Genomic DNA, 19,386 nt, shown 5'->3' on the forward strand with positions numbered 1-19,386 from the left:
TTATTGTTTATCAATGAAAAATGATTTTTAACTTTTGTTCATCAGCCCTGGAGTCATTCATTTAACTTAACTATGATCTATATTTGGAAACTAACATTCCTCTTCTGGACTAGACTATCGGTTATTTATTTATTTATTTATTTATTTATTCATTTATTTATACCTGAGATTGAACCCATAGGCACTTAAACACTGAGCCACATCCCCACCACTTTTCTGTGTTTTAATTAGAAAAGGGTCTCGCTGAGTTGGTTAGGGCCTTGTTAAGTTGCTGAAGCTGGCTTTGAACTTGCAATCCTCCTGCCTCAGCCTCCTGAGCCACTGGGATTATGGGTGTGTGCCATGGCATCCACATAGACCATCTGACTGTTAAAGTTTATATATTACCAGTGAGTGAGGAGATGAGATGAGTGTATAGGGTATTATTGTTCAATTGGTATGGAGTCATAGTTATACAGACGATTCACTTCTCAGGATTCATTGTACAACTTAGTGCCTATAGTTGTACAACTTAAAAATGTGTTGAGGATGAGATCTTATGCAAAGTGTTCTTAACACATACAAAAATCAAAAGCACACAAGGCAACTTTTGGAGAAATTAATTGTATACAATTTTTGCACAGCAACTATATCTCAATAAAATTGGGAAGAAGAAAGAAAAGATTTATATACTACTGTTATATCTTTGTTGTATACATCCTCTGTGTCCCTATATATTTTCAATTTTGCTTGATAAATCAATTTTCCAAAAGTCATGTTTGGTTGTTGGGTGTCCTCCTAAAAGCTTTTGTGTTAATGCAAGAATGTTCAGAGGTGAAGTGACTGGCTTGTGGGAGTTGCAACTAATCATCCCATCCTAGTTGGACAGATTGGGTGGTAACTGCAAGCAGGTGGGGCGTGGCTAGAGGAGGTTTGGTACTGGGGTGTGGCCTGGCAGGGTGCATCTTCCCTCTTGCCTCTTTCCTCTTTCTCTGTCTCCTTCCTGACTCTGCCATGAGCTGAGCAACTTCCCCCAGGATGTGCTGCCTCACCTTGGACTTAGAGCAATGACTGTGTCCATCTATGAACTGAGATATCTAAAGCTGTGAGCCCCAAATAAATTTTTCCCTCCTTTAAGTAGTTCTTGTCAGGTATTTTGGTCAGCAACTAAAAGTTACTTAAAATACCAATTGAAGCATCTTATTGCCTCTATAGCAGTGCACATTTTGCCTTCCTTTTACTATTACGGATTTACCTTTCATACTGCTTTTACCTTAATATTTCAATATTTTATTTTAAACTGTTTAAATATACAGAAAATTAGAGAACATAGTACCACTGACAATTTTGTTCATAGCTTAGATTTTTTCAATTTAAGATTAAAAACTGTAAACAATTACATTTTATAATTTTTTGTATATGTAATATTGTACTCCCATTATAACTATGCTACGTTATTCTAAATGAGAAGAGTGTATTCAAGAAGGAAAGATGAAGTGACCCATAATTGAGTAATTTCAGAAAAGAGAATGATAGCTAATGATAGACAATGGTTATTCCGCACATCATTCAGGCAGTAAACCAGCAAATAAACAGAGAAACAGTTAAAAGAAAAACATGATAGGCAAATTATCAAAATAGGGTAGCAAGAAGTTTCACAGGTGACTAAATTGGTTAAAAATTGTCTTTAGAGAAATTTTCCTTTATATTACAGAAAACTGTTAGATGTAGGAGGACAAATTTTTAAAATAATCTTTTACTAAAACTTTTAATGTTGACTTTGGATAAATATATTCACAGACAGGCTTTTGATCATATTATGAATTGAACTGTGTCTCCACTCCTGCCAAAAGATATTAGTGAGACCCTTTAATAATCTCATAATGTGATATATGAAAATAGGTTCTTTAATAGAAGTAGTTAAAATGAAATCAAGGGACTGGGGATACAGCTCAGTTGGTACAGCGCTTGCCTCACATGCACAAGGCCCTGGGTTCAATCCTCAGCACCATTAAAAAAAAAAAAAGAAATCTTTTGTGTTATTCCAAACCCAATATGACTGGTGTCCTTATTTAAAAAGGGTATTTGCAAACAGAGGTGGACATGTACTACTGATTATTCTCAGAGCGAGCTCAGAATTCTTCAATTAAATAACAATAACATAAAGAAACAGCCAATCACAGTGACATGCCTGTAATTCCATGTGCCAGAGAGGCTGAGGCAGATGAATCACAAGTTTGAGGCCAGGGTTTAGTGAATCCCTGTCTCAAAATAAAAAAATAAAAAGACCTGGGGATGTAGCTCAGGAGTAAAATATGCCAAGGTTTAATCCCAACTATCAGGAAGAAAAAAACAAAATAAACAAGTAATTCTTTTTCATTAAGTCTATTTTTATTCACCTTTCAAAATTTTTTTGTAATTGTAAATGGACAACATGCCTTCGTTTTATGTGCTTTTTTTTTCTTTTTTTTTTTTTGTATGTAGTGCTAAGGATCGAACCCAGTGCCTCATGTGTGCTAGGCAAGCACTCTGCCACTGAGCTCCAGCCCCAGCCCCTTATTAACCTTTTTAATTTTCAGAATTTATTTAATTTAATCTGTGGCCTTATTATTCTTGAGTTTTGACAAAGCAATCCTTTCATGACCTATTTTCTTGCAGCATCACAACATTAACTTCCCCTGTAGAAAATTATCCAGAGCCTGGATAATTGGGAAGTGGAACAGGATGAGGTAAGAGTTACTGTTTTAGGAGTAGACCCAGACTACAGCTCCAGATGATTTCAGTCTGTTGACCTTAGACTAGTCACTATCTTCTTTCAGTGTTTTTTCTTTCTTACCCCTTCAATTTTGTAGACAAGTTATCAAATCCTACATATGCAATAATGACTAAAGAGTTAAGTAATTAGAATTAAAATACTCTTGTGGATAAAATGTATCAATAATTATTGTTATAAATAACTATTTCATTGGTAGTCTTAATAAAGGTATATAGGCAAAGTTTATTAATAAATATGATAAAGGATTATAAAAATTTTTGCATAAATAGAAATAAATCTTGCTGGAAAAGTACATACCTATAATCCCAGCAGTTTGAGAGATTGAGGCAGAAGAATCTTGAGTTCAAAGCCAGCCTCAGCAACTTAGTGAGGCCATAAGCAACTCAGTGAGACCCTATCTCAAAATAGAAAATAAAAAAGTGCTGGGGATGTGGCTTAGTTGTTAAGTGCCCCTAGGATCAATCCCTGGTAACAACAAAACAAACAAACAAAAAATCAATATAGTATAACCTAGAAAAATATGAATCTGTTCCTACATCTTTCAATTAATTCAAATACTTGAATCTTACAGAATTTTTTTCTTTTTTTATTGATTTTATTTTTTATATACACAACAGTGGAATGCATTACAATTCTTATTATATATATAGAACACAAATTTTCAACTTTGTATATAAAGTATGTTCATGCCATTTCATGTCTTTATACATGTACCTTTTTTCTGCATTACAATTCTTATTACACATATATACCACATATCTATCTCTGTTTGTATATCAAGTATGTTCACACTCAATTCGTGTCTTCATACATGTACTTTGCATAATGATGTCCATCACATTCTACCATCCTTGCTAATCCCCAGCCACCTCCTTTTCCCTCCCATTCCTCTTCCCTATCTAGAATTAATCTATTCTTCCCATGCTCCCCCTCCCTACCTCACTATGAGTCAGCTTCCTAATATCAGAGAAAGCATTTGGCATTTGTTTTTTTGGGGATTAGCTAACTTCACTTAGCTTTATCTTCTCCAACACCATCCATTTACCTGCAAATGCCACAGTTTTATTCTCTTTAAATGCTGAGTAATATTCCATTGTGTATATATACAACATTTTTAATCCATTCATTAATGAAGGGTATCTAGGTTGGCTCCACAATTTAGCTATTGTGAATTATGCTGCTATAAACATTGATGTGGCTATGTCCCTGTAGTATGCTGTCCTTTGGGTATAGTCCTTTGGGTATAGTCCGAGGAGAGGAATAGCTGGGTCAAATGGTTGTTCCATTCCCAGATTTCCAAGGAATCTCCATACTGCTTTCCATATTGGCTGTACCAATTGAAGTCCCATCCGCAATGTATAAGTGTACCTTTTCCGCCACATTCTTGCCAACACTTATTGTTGTTTGTCTTCATAATAGCTGCCATTCTGACAGGAGTGAGATGATATCTTAGAGTATTTTTGATTTGCATTTCTCTGATTGCTAGAGATGGTGAGCATTTTTTTCATGTATTTGTTGATTGATTGTATATCCTCTTCTGAGAAGTGTCTGTTCTGGTCATTAGCCCATTTGTTGATTGGGTTATTTGTTTTTTTGGTGCTTAGCATTTTGAGTTCTTTATATACCCTAGAGATTAGTGCTCTATCTGATGTGTGAGGGGTAAAAATTTGCTCACAGGATGTAGGTTCTCTGTTTACCACACAGATTATTTCTTCTGCTGAGAAGAAAGTTTTTAGTTTGATTCCATCCCATTTATGATTCTTGGTTTTAATTCTTGTGCTATAGGAGTCTTATTGAGGAAGTTGGGGCCTAATCCCACATGATGAAGATTAGAGCCTACTTTTTCTTCTATTAGATGCAGAGTCTCTGGTTTAATTCCAAGGTCCTTGATCCATTTTGAGTTAAGTTTTGTGAATGGTGAGAGGTAGGGGTTTAATTTCATCTTGTTGCATATGAATTTCCAGTTTTCCCAGCACCACTTGTTGAAGATTCTATCTTTTTTCCAGTGCATGTTTTTGGCACCTTTGTCTAATATAAGACAATTGTAATTTTGTGGGTTAGTATCTGTGTCCTTTATTCTGTACCATTGGTCTACCAGTCTGTTTTGGTGCCAATTCCATGCTGTTTTTGTTACTATTGCTCTGTAGTATAGTTGTCTGGTATAGTGATACCATCTGCTTCACTCTTCCTGCTAAAGATTGCTTTGGCTATTCTGGGTCTCTTATTTTTGCAGATGAATTTTGTGATTGCTTTTTGTATTTCTATGAGGAATGCCATTGGGATTTTGATTGGAATTGCATTAAATCTGTATAGTGCTTCTGGTAGTATGGTAATTTAGACAATATTAATTCTGCCTATGTAAGAGCAAGGTAGATCTTTCCATCTTCTAAGGTCTTCTTTGATTTCTGTCTTTAGGGTTCTATAGTTTTCATTGTGTAGATCTTTCACCTCTTCATTAAATTGATCCCCAAATATTTTTTTTTGAGGTTATTGTGAATGGGGTAGTTTTCCTCATTTCATTCTCAGAGGCTTTGTCACTGATATATAGAAGTGCCTTTGATTTATGGGTGTTGATTTTATATCCTGCTACTTTGCTGAATTCAATTACTAGTTCCAGAAGTTTTCTGGTGGAGTTTTCTGGGTCTTCTAGGTGTGAATCATATCATCAGCAAATAGTGATAATTTAAGTTCTTCTTTTCCTATACATATCCTTTTAATTTCTTTAGTCTGTCTAATTTCTGGCCAGTATTTCAAGATTATGTTGAATAGAAGTGGTGAAGAACAGATCAGCAGCAAAAGCAGTAGAAGGCAAGAAATAACTAAAATTAGAGCTGAAATCAATGACAGACCCTTAGCCACACTAACAAAGAGCAGGAGAGAGAGAACTCAAATTACCAGCATTTGTGACGAAAAAGATAATATCACAACAGACACTATAGAAATAGAGAGGATAATTAGAATTCATTTTGAAATCTCATACTCCATTAAAATAGAAGTCATTGAAGGCATTGATAAATTTCTTAAGTCATAAGATTGCCCAGATTGAGTCAGGAAGATATACACAATTTAACCAGACCAATATCAAGTAAGGAAATAGAAATGCCATCAGAAGCTTACCAACCAAGAAAAGCCCAGGACTGGATGGTTACACAGCCTAATTCTACATGACTTTTAAGGAAGAACTAATATCACTACTCTTCAATTTATTTCAGGAAATAGAAAAAGAGGCAATAATTCCAAACTCATTCTATAAGGCCAATATCACCCTTATCCCCAAACCAAGCAAATACATATCAAAGAAAGAAAACTTCAGACTAATACCTCTAATGAACATAGATGCAAAAATTCTCAATAAAATTCTGGGAAATCAAATACAAAAACATATCAAAAAGATTATGCACCATGATCAAGTGGGATTCATCCCAGATATGCAAGGTTAGTTCAACATACAGAAATCAATAAATGTAATTCCTCACATTAATAAACTTAAAGATAAGAATTATATAATTATCTCAATAGATGCAGAAAAAGCATTTGACAAAATATAGCACCCCTTTATGTTCAAAACACTAGAAAAACTAGGGACAACAGGAACATATTTCAACATTGTAAAGGCTATCTATGCTTAGCCTCAGGCCTACATCATTCTAAATGGAGAAAAATTGAAGGCATTCCCTCGTACAGAAATTTTCTCAGATGTGTTTTTTTATTTTTTATTTTTTAATTGTCGATGGCCCTGTATTTATTTGCTTATTTGTATGTGGTGCTGAGAATCGAACCAGTGCCTCACACATACAAGGCTCTACCACTGAGCTACAACTCCAGCTCTTCAGATGTGTTTTTAAATACCAGCTAAAGCTATTTAATAATGGCCATGGAGTCCTCAAATAAACAATAATTTAAGCTTATTTACTAGATAACTACTGGAAAAGGGTGCATACTTTCATTTCTCTGACAATTTAAGTTTGAAGATGCCAAGATGCCACACTCATGCCCTTCATACTCTTGATTCTGCTGCTAATCAGAGAAAGAAGGTGCAAGTGTAAGTGACTTCTTGTGTCCCTCTGATGCTCAGAGCATACAATTTTTTTTAATGTTTAGGGAAGGGTTAGAAATTAAAGGAGATTTGCAGAATTCAATTTATGATCAGAAATAAACTAAACGAAATGTCCCAGGGTATCTCATTGTGTGAAGAGGTAATAAAGTGAGTTATTCCCAAGAGAACCCAAGGGAATATCTTGTTTACATCAACTCTCAGGACCTCAATCTTTTAACAGTTTGTCTTAGAAAAAGATTCAGCTCAGTGTTGGTGCTTGAAAAATAAGTGTTTTCTTCCAGCAAGAGTACAGCAAGAGTTTGGAATAGAAACTAGTGCAAAATCCATTTTGTCAGGAGAGAAGGTTGAATGTCCCTGAGACTGTTATCTGTGCATCTACAGCTTAGACCTCTGGATCTCTAGTATATTAATGTGAACTCCTCTCATTCATCGTTCCTCTGCCCTAAAACAAACTCATCCCAGGCTCCAGGTAAGGAGGAAGATGGTGAAGTGACCAGAAAGGAAGATTTTGAAAGAAATAAGATTCTCAAAAAACAGAATCTTGGGTGTATCCTGAGAAAAGGCTAAATCTTTATTTTTACAGCCCGTCTATTTGGGAGAGGAGATTTTTCTTTTTCCAATTTTCTCTAGCATCCTCAACCCAAGAAATCTTGCTACTGGACTCTTCATGAGGGTTTGAGTGTAAGTACTAAGAGTTTTGAGAAACCAAAAGTATAATTTTCCTCAAACTAGTTATGCCTTTCCAGACTCTTCCTACTGTCTGGTCTTGATTCAGTCCTTTCAACGTTAGTGTTCTCTTCCTCTTCCTCTTTCACTTTTCTTTTCTTATTTATTTTTTATTTTTTAGTACTAGGGATTGAACTCAGGGGCACTTGGCCACTGAGCCACATCCCCTGCTCTATTTTGTATTTTATTTAGAGACAGGGTCTCATTGAGTTGCATAGTGCCTTGCCATTGGCGAGGCTGGCTTTGAACTCACGATCCTCCTGCCTCAGCCTCTTGAGCCACTGGGATTACAGGTGTGAGCCACCGGGCCTGGCTTCTTTCACTTTTCCTGTAATCTCTTCTTGGGTGACTCACTAAACTCACAAGGCTCTACCTCAGATGTAAGACAGAGCTTCTTGACATTGGTCACCCTTTGTCTGGGAAGTGGGAAGGAGCCAGAATTTGATGAGCACTAACGTGGCTGTGAGTGTACTTCAAGTCTTCCAAGTCTTCCAAGGCCTCAATACTCTCTCTCTCTCTCTCTCTCTCTCTCTCTCTCTCTCTCTCTCTTTCTCTCTCTCTGGGGTTAGAATGAGAAATAGAAAAGACTTGCAAATTTAGGATCTCTTCCTCTTTTAAAACTGCCAGTGATGCACTCTCACCTAGGTAAGTACCCCAGATGATATTACCCTGTGATTTTCCTTATTGCATGACTCTCTGTTCTAAGGAGATCAACTAGCTGGACCACATCAGCTCTGCTTTTTAAATTTCCTACAATGCTTTAGATGGAATGAATAGTGATTATTAATACTAAGAAATTCATGTGTGACATTGCCTACATGTGGAGTAGGAGTCCATTCTTTCACTGAAAGCCAAAGGACTCTCTGGTAAATTAAGATAGACTAAATTCAGACTCAATCTAGATGAAAATTCTTTAATAGAAACTTGTCATCCTGTGAACTTGAAATCAAGTCACACTTGGCAGCTCATGAACCAGTGGTCCAGCCACAATGGTCTGTTCATATTCCTTCTATACTGCCAGCTAGACATAGGGTCTTGTGTGAGAGGGGAAAAACCTTACATGTTTGAAGTCTTGGACTACCCTCTATCTTAAGATGGTCCTGCCCAGAGGGCTGAATTTCTGCTCCAAACATCTTTATCCTAAAGGGTAGTTCTAAGACGAGTATTTCAATCCTTCTCAGGGATCTCACTATACCTCTGAGTCCCAGTCATCTGCTACCTTCTCTGATTCTTTCTATGATTCACTTATCCATTAACTTGGATCCTGTCATATGTTCTTTGTTGCATGTATACAGAAAAATAGAGAGACTTTGAATAGTCTGACTGGCTTCAGAGCATCAGTCCAGTGCCTGATTTCCTACCAATGCACCCAACCAGCTGACTGGACATTCTGAATGAAACTGCAGCATGAACGATGTCACACACTGTAAGACATTACAAGTATGTGGACAGTTGTTGTGGCTGCATGTGTTTTTCATGAAGGTCCCCACAATGTGTGGTGTTGCTATGGCTAGTCGCCTCTTTATGGTTTTAGCTCCACTACAGAGGACCCTACCTGCCTTACCCTTGAGCACCACCATCACAATCAAAGATCATTTCTCTGATCCAATGAAGAATTTAGGAAAGGACAAGGACTGTGGATCATATCACAATGGAAACTGTGTATTAATTGCCTTTTAGTGGGGAAAGGTGTGCTTGTATAGATGATAAAAAATCCACTGGAAAAACTGTAAAAGTTGGTTATTTAAATCTGCTATGTGATGAAATTAAATGTAAGTTCTGTGCTGTAATCAGTAAACTAGAAAGTAAACTATAACTGGGGCTTTCTACTAGAGGGACAATTCCTTTCATTGTCTCAAATCCATATAATACATTCTTTTTCTTTGCCTCAGATGAATAACATGAATTTTCCAAGAAGATATTTCCTAGTATCATTTGCACAATTGTCAAACAGCAGTTATGATTTATTTACTCTCCCAGCAAGGATCACCAAGAAGGCATAATGCTGGTGTAACTGTACCTACCAACCAAAGGGCTCCAGATGAAATATCAGGATGGGAAATCAGAAAATCCAATGTCTTACATGTTTACAAGAATTTAAAAAATAAAGTACATTTGTTCTTCCAATGAGAGGCTCACTTACTGGATTGGATGTCCCATCATAGTCAACGTTTGATGGTTCAAATCTGTAGACAGACATAAATATCCATGGGCAGAGAAAACAAAACTTACCTAACTGAATTCATCTTGCTGGGTCTTTCTTCAGATCATCAGATCCAGATCCTGCTGTTTGTGGTATTTCTCATCATCTACCTGCTAACTGTGTTTGGGAATCTACTTATCATACTCCTAATTCACATTGACACTCGGCTTCATACACCAATGTACTTCTTCCTCAAAAATCTGTCATTTACTGATTTCTGTTTCTCTACAACTATTGTTCCTAAGATGCTATCCCATTTTCTGGTTATAAGAAAGACCATTTCATTTATTGGGTGCTCAACTCAGATGTTTTTCTTTCTAGTAATGGGGTGCACTGAAAGTTCACTTCTAGCAGTGATGTCTTATGACCGTTATGTGGCAGTCTGCAAACCTCTGCACTACTCCGCCATCATGACCCACAGGGTTTGTGTTTTGCTAGTCATAGGGTCTTGGGTTAGTGGAGTGTTTGTGTCTTTAGTAGATACCACCTTCACTTTATGTCTCCCATACCAGGGGCCAAATATAATTAATCATTACTTTTGTGAGCCTCCTGCTCTTTTGAAACTGGCTTCGGAAGACACCTACAAAGCGGAGATGGCTCTCTTTGCAATGGGTGTAATAATCCTCCTAGGTCCTGCCTCTCTCATTCTTTTCTCCTACAGGAATATTATCTCAACTGTGATTCAAATACAGTCAGGGGAAGGGAGGATTAAGGTCTTCTCTACCTGTGGTTCCCATTTTATTGTGGTTATCTTCTTCTACGGGTCAACAATATTTACTTACATGCAGCCAAATTCAAAGAAAATGAATGAAGGGGATAAGGTGATCTCAGTGTTCTACTCAGTCATAACTTCCATGATGAACCCATTCATTTATAGCCTAAGGAACAAGGATGTGAAGGAGGCTTTAAGGAGAGTAATTAGAAGATAAAGCCTATTAGAGGTAGTAATCTTTCTACTGGTATATAATCAGGGGTATGAAGACATTAGAAAGTTCTAAATTTTCAACAGCTTTTATTCTGAATGATCTCTCATCTGAGACATCACCCAATGCGTACATGTCCTTTTACCCATCTATGAATATTTCCCGGTTCGTCTACTGCAGTCATGCTAAAGCTTTATTCTCTATGACCACTGCTCACTTGCATGGTGACAGCTTATTGATAAATATATTAAAATATTTTCAATAGTGAACAATGTTTTTATTCATGTGGTCTTATTGGTGCACCAATCCATTTTCATACAGGGATATTTCCTTTGGCTCTAAGCTCTACAACTACTTGCTAAACTCATGCCAGTACTATCCATAGCCACTTACGCATCTTAAATCCTGACAAATATTAAAAGACTAGATTCCACAATTTCCTGTAAGGAAAATGTCAGTGATTTTTGTTCCATGAAACTCTGATAGAAGCAGCATTTAAAAAATATCTGTAGAGGTCCAATCTACTGTTATAGACAATCTAACCACAATTAGAGAGAACTGTTAATGTAGATAACAAGGTCCAACAGCAGACTTTAATATCTCATACACTGTCTCTCTCTTAGGATAATTGCTGGCTGAGGAAACAAGAATTGAGAACAAACTTCCAATACCAGAACTGTCATGTGAAAAACCCTGTGATATCACAGTACTCCACAGCTTCTCTTCCCTCTGACATGCTCACCTCTCCTCTGTAGATTTTGCCAGTATCTATTAAGATCTCTGTGGAAAGTGGAACTGAATGGCTAACATCCAAGGGGAAATGTTGGAGTTTGTTTTGTAGGATGAATTAGTCCCTTTAGCTTTTTCTAAATATTGTTATAACAATAGGGCAGAAGCACCACTGATAACATACCTGCAGCTACTCGCTGTCCCCGCTTTAAAAGAAAATCCAGTTGTCTTATTCACCAGACCCAACTGAATGTGTCACTATAGGTGTGAAGTGGAATAAACCCAATGTCTCATTGGTATGCAGGAATTCTACCAATTCCCATCCCATGCAGGGCCTGTGGGTCATGGAAACATAGCAGTAGATCATGTCAGTGCTAGCCATTTTCCCCCATGGTTCTCTGTTTCTCTTGGTGAAAGTCTTATGGCACAAGCATCCCTTAGTTGCACTTCCTTTCCCAGATTTACACATATGCCACTTGCTTGTCCTATCTTTCTACCATGGAGAAGGATTCCCTTTGTGGGGAAGAGTCCCTTTGTGGGGAACCTTGGCATGAAGAGAAGAGTGCTGCTCATCTTGCCCAACCCTCCTTTCATGAAGTGGGAAGAGTCTAGAAACACCTTATTATTTTACAGGAAGTAGTTTACACTTGGAGTTCACCTCTCACTTTGTGAAGTTTTATTAACAAATGTACAAACAGCAATTAGAGTAAAGGATGACACAGGGTAGAAAAAACAAGAAAGTCCTGATGAAATCAAAGTTCAACACACTGACATCTGGCTGCTCTGCCTCAATACCCCTGGCTTGCCCTTCATATCCAATGCTCTTCATTCTCTGTGTTGAATGTATTGTGTGTAGAACAGGAGATCAAATGTGCAAGGATGGATTCATTATACAAGCGTGATGTGTAGTATTTTTAGATAACATGAACAAACATGATCCTATACAAAGAAATACACAGTTGGTGAATTCAGCATGCTGCTTTTATCCGACACTGAATCATTTCTAAATATTAGGGAAAGAAATTTCAACTAAAGAACTTTAAAAAACATAGATCTATTAGCCCAAAGCCTATATAATTAAATTATGAATTTATATATATTATAATATTTATATTTCTTTTTTTTATTAGAGCATAATAGTTCTATATAGTAGTTGAGTTTATCCTGAGAAAATCACACATGCATGGAATTCAGTTTCAGTTCACATTCCTCTCCTCCCTTTTTTAAAGTATTAAAGCAGCATTTTTTTTTTTTTTGGTGGACGGGGAGGGGCAGTGGGTACTGGGGACTGAATTCATGGGCACTCAACCACTGAGCCACATACCCAACCCTATTTTGTATTTTATTTAGAGACAAGGATCTCACTGAGTTGCTTAGCACCTCGCCATCGCTGTGGGTGGCTTTGAACTTAATATCCTCCTGCTTAAGCCTCCCAAGTTGCTGGGATTACAGGTGTGTGCCAGTGCATCTGGCTAAAGCAGCATTTTAGGTAAATAGATGACTTATAACAATATATAGTTGACATATAAAATATGGCATGAATGAAAAATTAATCACAATCAGGTACTGCATCATTACAATGTAAGAAAGAACACACTTGAAAAATCTTTTGGAATAATTCAATTTCACTGTTTATCTGAGATATTTCTCTAGTATTCAAACCCACCTATGTAGTAACTTCTCTATTGCTAGAAACAATTTTGTACATTTCTGAACTCAGTATTCTTCCCCTCCCTCTATCCAAAGGAACCAGAAGAATCCAAATATTGGTAAAAATAAATATTAGAGCAAGAAAAACTCAAGATGTTTGTCTGTTTTTAAGAAATAGTGACTCAGCCCCAGATTCTGGAATCACTGTTCTCCTAGGAAAGTTGGGCAGGTGGTGAGTAATAAACAGAGGCAGCCAAGTTTCTTCCATAGGATGTAGCACTGGTGGCTTCTGGTGGGTTGTAGGGATCTTTGGCTGTGACAACATTAACTCCAATATCTGTCACTGTCTTCACATGGCCTTCCTTCCATGTCTCTCCGTCTCTAATTTTATAAAGATACTTTTTATTGGATTTGTGACCCACCCTTACCCAGGATGATGTTATTCTCAGATTATACTCATTACAACTGCAAAGAACTTATTTGAAGGAGGTCACATTCAGAGCTTCCATGTGAACATATTTTTCTGGATGACACAATCCAACCCTTCAACAGCAATGGAATTTCTGACAAGGTGACTGATTTTACTTTGGGATCCATAGAAAGCCATCCCTGGTGTGTTTTGAAAAAAATCGCTTTGAGGGTTGTGTGGAGAATGAATGGTAAAAGGATAATCTTGGAAGCAAGAAAATCCATCAGTGAGCTAGAGGTTTAGCCCAGGTAAGAGATGAGGGTCTGAGCCAAGGTTGTGGCAACAACAAGCCAGAGGAGATAACAAGACAGGTGAATAGAGAGGATGTCCAAGGAGAAAAGAGAGAGGATTGAAATAGCCTTGCAAGTTTGGCCAATGAAATCTACTGATGATGGGGAAGAAGCTAAGGTGAGGATCTATATGAGAAAATCACGAATGATCTTTGAATTTGTTTATATGGCTTGTGTTTTGTGCTGACTCTGCTTTCACATTATTTCTATATTTTAATAACCACAGAAAATAACCTTCATTTAAATAGTCATATATCTGGGACTATACCATGTACCCTAGTGTGTTTTTCCTCTAATAGTATAATTAGGACATTTTGGAGTTCAAATACAGACATAAGTTTTGAATCCTCTTAGTTTGGAGGATATCATCCAGATGATGAAGAATATATCATTGGTCCTTTATATCCAGACTTTCTGTAAACAATCATCTACTCATGTCAAGAATGTTTTGGGCATTATAAGTAATCTGGAGATTATTTTAAATAGATAGGAGGATGTTCATAGCTTATATGTAGATACTACTCTATTTTATATGAGGGACCTGAACATCCAAGGATTTTGGTATCTGCAGAGGTCCTGGAATAAATGCCCTACATTTACTGAGAGAAGACTGCACTTCTATCAGCCACATTTTACAGTGTCATCATTTCTGGAAGCAGTATTTTAAAAATTTAGACAAAGACCTGGAAATCCCAGAGGGCCACAGGGTGGTTAGAGGAACATCAGTATAGTATTCAACATCAGATGAGAATCAGGTATTTCAGTTTCAGATCATTTTTAAATGCCCTGGGGATCTCTTATTGTAGAAAGGTTAAGAAAGTTCACTGCACTGGTTGCTCCAGGGAATTCCCTGAGTATAACAGCTCTCAGGACCTCAGGTTTGAAGACTTCCTTCAGGAAGATCCTCCAGGTTTGTTCCTTATGATTTGGGATTGTGTCCTATATTGAAATAGTACTCCTTGCCTAGGGACAGGGTAAGATGATGTCCCAACCTCAGCATATTTGAGAAGATGCAGTGGAGGTTGCCTATTAAAAGAAGAATTAGCAGCCTGCAGATCTGCACATTTCATCACTTGCTAATCCTCTGCATCACTGCACTCACTTCCTGGGCTTACACCTGCTCCAGGTGAGTGTAGGTAAGATGCTGAGAGGGTTCATACTTTTAATCAGTCTGAACCTTGATTTTCTTCATGGAGAGGGGGGCTTTTTTGTCTCTTTCTTAGCTGGTTTCTAGAGACAATAGATTCTCTTCATGAATCCTGTTCTGTAATTCCTCTGAAGATAGTTAAGGTCTTGACAAAGGGTACCGGAGTGACTACAAGGGCTGTGGACACCCACTGCCTCTTCTTTGGCACTAAAGGCTAATCTAGAGATTCTCCTCTGCCTCTGGCTGTCTCAGAGTACTCTCTCATTCTCTTTAATTAATGTGTTTGGGCATTGGGAACTGATAGGACCAGGCTAAAATCTGAGCTTCCAGTCTTGAGGACATAGGCAAGGGAGTTGTTGAGCTCAGACTTCCCTGGACGGCCACAGTAGGCTGCACATCCAGCCCTCTTCCCTGTCCTTAAGAGAACTGAACTCACCCTCCTCCATTGAGACATGGCTGGTAGTGAGCTCCTGAGCTTTTTAATCTGGTGATGATTCTGTTGGTTGTTAATTCAAGACCTTAGCATCCTGAAGTCAGTGCTCAGTATCTCAGTGTTTTGTGCCCTCTCTTCTCTCTCACACTCCTCTCGTAAGAGTCAATGTGTTAGTGAGAAAGTATTGGCAAGAGCCTATTCATTCATTCACGTAACTATATTCAACCCTATTATGTGTGATGTACTATTGAAATATAGATGATAGAAATGAATCACATGTTAATGGTCTTGAAGCTGCAACCCAGATCAGACACACGTAAACTATAGAAGATAATGTAACAACTGTACAAAATGAGGTACTGCACAGATCCTTTTCTGGCCATTATGGAAATAAAAATCAACATTGTCTTATAGAGTGATTAAAAGCTCTAGAAAGTGGTTCTATTAAAGTTGACTGTAGGCATGTAATGATGTTTAAAGCCAAAGGGACCAATATGTTCCTGTGAAAGACTATGAAGTTTAGAACTACACTGTATTTGTGGCTTAGGCTGGTATAGAAGGCAAGGAAAGACATGAGTATTTATGCTGTGGATATTGGTAGAAGATAGAAAATTTAAAGTATTAGAAAATAATTAAAAGAAGCTGAGGAAAAGGAGAAATGGAGTGATGCTGATCAAAGGGTCTAATATTCCAGTTATCTAAGATAAGTAAGTGCTGGAGATCTAGTATACTTTACATTGACTACAGTTAATGGATTTTATACCTGAAGTCTGGGAAAAGGGTAGGTCTGAAATAAGGTTTTCTCACCAAAGACGGGAGAAGAAAAATGTTAAGATGTGGAGGTGGTAGGTACATTAATTACCTTAATTGTGATGATCATTTCCCAATGTATATGTATCAAAACATCAAGTTGTATACCTTAAATATACACCTTGTTTATATGTCAATTTTCCCTCCAATAAGCTGTTTAAAATAACTGCTGAGATAAGGACTCATCATTTTCTAATACTATCATTTGCTTTCTTTTGTGATTTGTTTGTTTACATGGGATATCGGTAATTATGAAAACATAAAAGTATCATCTTGGAGATGGGTTTTAGAGAACATTCTTATGCTTTAGCATAATAAAAGAACAAAAGCCACAAGATACAGTCTCTGACAGTTGCCAAGTGATTTAAAGATATATTTATAGTTAAGTTATATCACATGCCATAGAGATTGAGGAGGATATGAAATGATAAAAGATCTTTGCTTCAATGGAATTGTTATAATACACTCATGGAAATAATAATGAAGATGAAAGGATTTGAGGAGTCAGTGGTATGATACAAAACAGAAGCAGTAACTGCTAAATAGATGCAAGATAAATTTAGTAATAAAACAGGTAAACAAAAATTAGATAATGGATACAAGGAATAAGAGGATAAATGAAAGTTGTAAAGATTTACTATTTTTAAGTAAAAATAATTTTTTTAAAAAAGTGGTAAAACAGTAATACTTATCATCTTTACCATTTTAAGTATACAGTTCAGCAGTATTTCACCTATATTTTTCATCTTGTAAAACAAACTCTATATCTACTGAGCAAAACCCTATATTTTTCTTGCTCCATAAGCCACTGGAAACCATCACTGCATTTTCTGTTTCTATGAGTTGCATATAAGACTCATAACTTTTGTCTTCTTGTGACTGGTTCATTTCACTTAGCGTAACAGTCTTAGGATCCATCCATGACGCAGCATATGATAGGATTTCCTTCTTTTTAGAGCAAAATAATATTCCATTGTATGAGCATACCAAGTTGGGTTTACCCATTCATCCAGCAGTGTACATTGGACTCACTTCCAACTCTTGCTGGTGGTAACTTGTGCTGTTTTTTTTTTCTCTTTAAAGTAAGAAATACTGAGAATGTTTGATAGTGGAATTAAATTAAACTCAAGAAAACAATAAAAAACAAGAATCAAGAAAAGCAGCTAGTGTCTATGTTAGTGTACAACAAAATAAAAGTCTACTTGATTTCACTCATTTTGCATTACCACCAATTATTACTTCAACATTATCAGGTTTTGAAAAAGAAGTAATATAGGGTAGTGGATAAGAGAATGTGACCTGAATCTGGGAACCTGGGTTCCAAGCCCAGCTTTGAACCTATAAATCATACTTTATCACCCTATGACTTAGTTTTACAAAATAGAGAGGTTGGACAAAGAGTAGCATCTTCTGAAGGTCGAATAAAATTATGCTTACAAAGTTTAATGGGAGGCTTCTCAATCAGTAGCAGCTTTAGCAAAGGATGTTCATAAAGTTGGAGGATTTAAAGAGAGAAGAGTTGGCAGTGAAGAAGTGAAGAGGGGTCCAGATTATAATGGATCTAGTGGAAAGTTATTATTCATTGTCAGATTGCAAACAATATGCTTTTGTGTTAAAACATTTAGGAATTATAAAGTCAAAAAAAGATTGTTGGGGCACAGTGGCACACACCTGTAATCCCAGCAGCTTTGAAGCCTTGAGGCAGGAGGATTCTTAATTTAAAGCAAGCCTCAGCAAAAGCAAGGTGCTAAGCAACTCAGTGAGACCCTGTCTCTAAATAAAATACAAAATAGGCCTGGGGATGTGTCTCGGTGGCTGAGTGCCCCAGAGTTCAATCCCTGGTATACCCCTGCCACCACTTCCCCCCCCCAAAAAAAAAACTACAAGATGAAAAGAGAAAATCACTTGTCATTCCAACACCCAGAAAAATATACACACACAACATAGAAAGACAAATGTTGAAATGAGAAAAACAGTGTAAAATATTTTAGAACCCACTCTTTTATCTTAAATATCCTGCCAACATTTTTGATGTTTTAAAACATTTGACATTTATATTGACTATGTAGTATTTCATCATTTGGATTTTCTGCATCATATATATATATTGTATGTTACTTAGAGACAAGGTCTTACTGAATTGCTTAGCACCTTGCTTTTTCTGAAGCTGGCTTTGAATTAAGGATCCTCCTGTCTCAGCCTCACGAGCCATTGGGATTACAGCCATGTGCCACCTCACCAGGCTGATATTTGGATTTTTTAATCTTTGGGTTTTTTTACTTGTTTTTTTATATACATGACAGTAGAGCGTATGTTGATATATTATACATACATGTAGTATAACTTACTCTGCTTAGGAACCCCTTTTTGTGGTTGATTATGATGTGGAGTTTCACTGGTATTCACGTATGTACATAGGAAAGTTATGTTTCTTCCCTTTATTCCCCTTTGTGTTCTTTTGATCAATGCTGTATACTTGTAGTTACCACTATAATAAACATGCATATAAAATAATTTTGCCTACATTGTTTTTGACAAACTATTGTTATATCTATTACAAAAGACTGAATTTACTTTATCAAAGTATATTTCTCATTTTAACCCATTTTCTATATATTGACAACATACTCCTCATGCAGATTTTACTAATTTGTATTTTCAGTGGTACAAGAACTTTGTTATCACGTTATCAATTTTGAAACATCATGTTACTCTGATGAGAAAAAAAGTCATTTTAACTGGCTTTGCTAAATTGTACTGAGATTGAAATTTATTATGAATTGTCAGTTCATGTATATACTTATTTTACTGTAATATTTTTCTTATATTTCCTTATGAATATATCATAACACTTTCCAGACTAAAGATATTACTTTTTAAAAAAAATAAGTTTTAGTTGGACACAATATCTTTGTTTTATTTATTTATTATTAAAATAAATAAATGAGGATTGAACCCAGGCCCTTCCATGCACTAGGCAAGTGCTCTACCATTGAGTCACAACCAAAGATATTAATTCTTGATCCATTATGTATGTTATGGTTATTTTCTTCACTTTGCTGTTCAAATTTTATATTATGAATGTGTACATACTTAAAATATTTTGAGTCAAAGTTATAGTTGTTTCTATTTGTCATTTGTACCTTTGTCATCAGGTTCAGCAATCTACCTCATGAAATCAGGCAATAGTCACC

General features: G+C 36.5%; 1 protein-coding gene across 1 annotated transcript; it reads left to right on the plus strand.

The window, feature by feature from the left end:
• Window positions 1–9,746: 9,746 nt before the first annotated feature.
• LOC144376807 (olfactory receptor 2D3-like) lies at window positions 9,747–10,670 on the plus strand. The gene has a single exon (XM_078045086.1). It carries the CDS (start codon window positions 9,747–9,749, stop codon window positions 10,668–10,670), a length of 924 nt encoding a protein of 307 aa, XP_077901212.1.
• The last annotated feature ends 8,716 nt before the right edge of the window (window positions 10,671–19,386 follow it).

The sequence above is a fragment of the Ictidomys tridecemlineatus genome, chromosome 4 (genome assembly GCF_052094955.1).
Source record: "Ictidomys tridecemlineatus isolate mIctTri1 chromosome 4, mIctTri1.hap1, whole genome shotgun sequence".
Lineage (NCBI taxonomy): Eukaryota > Metazoa > Chordata > Mammalia > Rodentia > Sciuridae > Ictidomys > Ictidomys tridecemlineatus.